The sequence below is a fragment of the Camelina sativa genome, chromosome 18 (genome assembly GCF_000633955.1).
Source record: "Camelina sativa cultivar DH55 chromosome 18, Cs, whole genome shotgun sequence".
NCBI lineage: Eukaryota > Viridiplantae > Streptophyta > Magnoliopsida > Brassicales > Brassicaceae > Camelina > Camelina sativa.
In genome coordinates, this window is record NC_025702.1 from 3,339,671 (window position 1) to 3,341,714 (window position 2,044).

At 35.3% G+C, this 2,044-nt stretch overlaps 1 protein-coding gene across 1 annotated transcript in view; it reads left to right on the plus strand.

Moving 5' to 3' along the window:
* Positions 1-1,318, plus strand: part of LOC104760426 (probable zinc transporter 8) — a 2,356-nt gene extending 1,038 nt beyond the window's left edge. Inside the window, exons 2-4 of the mRNA XM_010483350.1 lie at positions 62-408; positions 516-665; positions 965-1,318. Of these exons, the coding sequence (XP_010481652.1) occupies positions 62-408; positions 516-665; positions 965-1,270 (803 nt within the window). The 3' untranslated portion in view covers positions 1,271-1,318. The remainder of the gene's footprint in view (positions 1-61; positions 409-515; positions 666-964) is intronic.

Sequence of the window (2,044 nt, forward strand, 5' to 3'; positions counted from 1 at the left end):
ACAAGTATGATCGGAGTGACAGCTCCTCTCTTTAGCCGATATGTCACTTTCCTGCATCCAGGTGGTAAAATCTTTATGATCATCAAGTGTTTTGCATCCGGAATCATCCTAGGAACTGGTTTCATGCACGTTTTGCCCGATTCTTTCGAGATGTTGTCCTCTCCATGTCTTGAAGACAACCCATGGCACAAGTTTCCCTTCACGGGCTTTGTCGCTATGTTGTCCGGTCTTGTAACTCTCGCTATTGACTCTATTGCTACAAGTCTCTACACCAAGAAAGCTGTCGCTGACGACAGTGAAGAAAGGACTACTCCGATGATTATTCAAATCGATCATTTGCCTCTAACAACTAAAGAAACTAGCTCTACATGCTCAAAACAACTATTGCGGTACCGAGTTATCGCCATGGTTAGTTTTTCATTACGAGCTAATTTAGCTCTTGCTTTAACATATGGAAAGTACTATAAATTTTGAATATTTAATTTACATCTTAAAAAATTCACGTGTAAAATTAGGTGTTGGAGCTTGGGATAATAGTTCACTCAGTGGTCATTGGACTATCCCTAGGTGCAACCAACGACACATGCACCATTAAAGGTCTTATTGCAGCTCTTTGCTTTCATCAGATGTTCGAAGGCATGGGTCTCGGTGGTTGCATCCTCCAGGTACAATTTTTTTTTATATTACAATCTTTTATGATATCTGGTCTGAAACAATACTAAACAAATCGTAAAAGCCTTAAGCCCCAATGTAAAAATTAAATGAGGATCAAAACTAATATGCACATATATTATTTTCAAAAATAATAGCAACTAACACCATAAACATATAGATTAAAAAATAGTAATTTAAAATTTTATGTGAATTTGTAACCTTTGTTTAATAATATTTTCAATAAAAGGTATCCAACGATAATAGAAACATATAACATTCTGAGGAATACAAACTATTATTTTTTGAACAGGCAGAGTATACAAATGCGAAGAAATTTTTGATGGCCTTCTTCTTTGCGGTTACAACACCGTTTGGAATCGCTCTTGGTATAGCCTTGTCGAGCGTTTACAAAGACAACAGTCCAACAGCCTTAATCACGGTCGGACTGCTCAATGCATGTTCAGCAGGGTTGCTAATTTACATGGCACTTGTTGATCTTCTAGCCGCAGAGTTTATGGGATCTATGCTCCAAGGAAGCGTCAAGCTTCAGCTTAATTGCTTCGGGGCAGCTTTGCTCGGTTGTGGTGGAATGTCAGTCCTAGCTAAGTGGGCGTAAATACTTCAACATTTAACTTTCAATTTTTATGGAATGTAATAATATTTCAGTGAGTGTAAATAATAATATATTTTTCTGTATCATAAGAAGAAAAAAATGTGATTTTCAAGCGATTATACTTTCGTTTTTATTGTCATATTGTATTGTGGGTTATACAATTGAATTATGCTTTATCTTGAGGAAATTTTACCTCGTACGACCATTTTTTTTTTGTTTGAAGACATTATTAAATCTATTGGCAAAAGAAAAAGAATTTTTTTTTGACTTTATCGTCGGATTACAAAAAAATACTTAATAAGGAATTTTAGTGAGGTTATCGATAAAAGTATTGTAGGGATATAGTAAAAGCGAATAAAATTTTGGTCCATTAACAAAAACTGTTGGAAAGAATACAAATATTAGAAAGAATCAAAGTCAAACACTCCAGATTAAAGAAGAAAATTAAAGGCGTTGGCTACTACACCACCAACAATTTTTCTGAAATTTTTTCTGAAAATGATTCTCCATTGTTAATAAATCCGATGCCTAAAGTCCTTGTTCATGAGTGATCTAGGGTCAGGCCTGCTCAAATGGTATCTTGTATATAAACATGAGAATTTAGAACAAGGCTGAACCAAATTATGAGATGTATTGATCAACGAGTCTGATTCCGAATGAGGAATGGTCAGAAGGCCCCTTCATGTAGTTTACATTATCTGTTGAATGATTATGCTTGCGGTTGTGGACTGTCTAACGTTTCTTTCGTTCCAAATCTTTAGCTCTAGGATGATACAA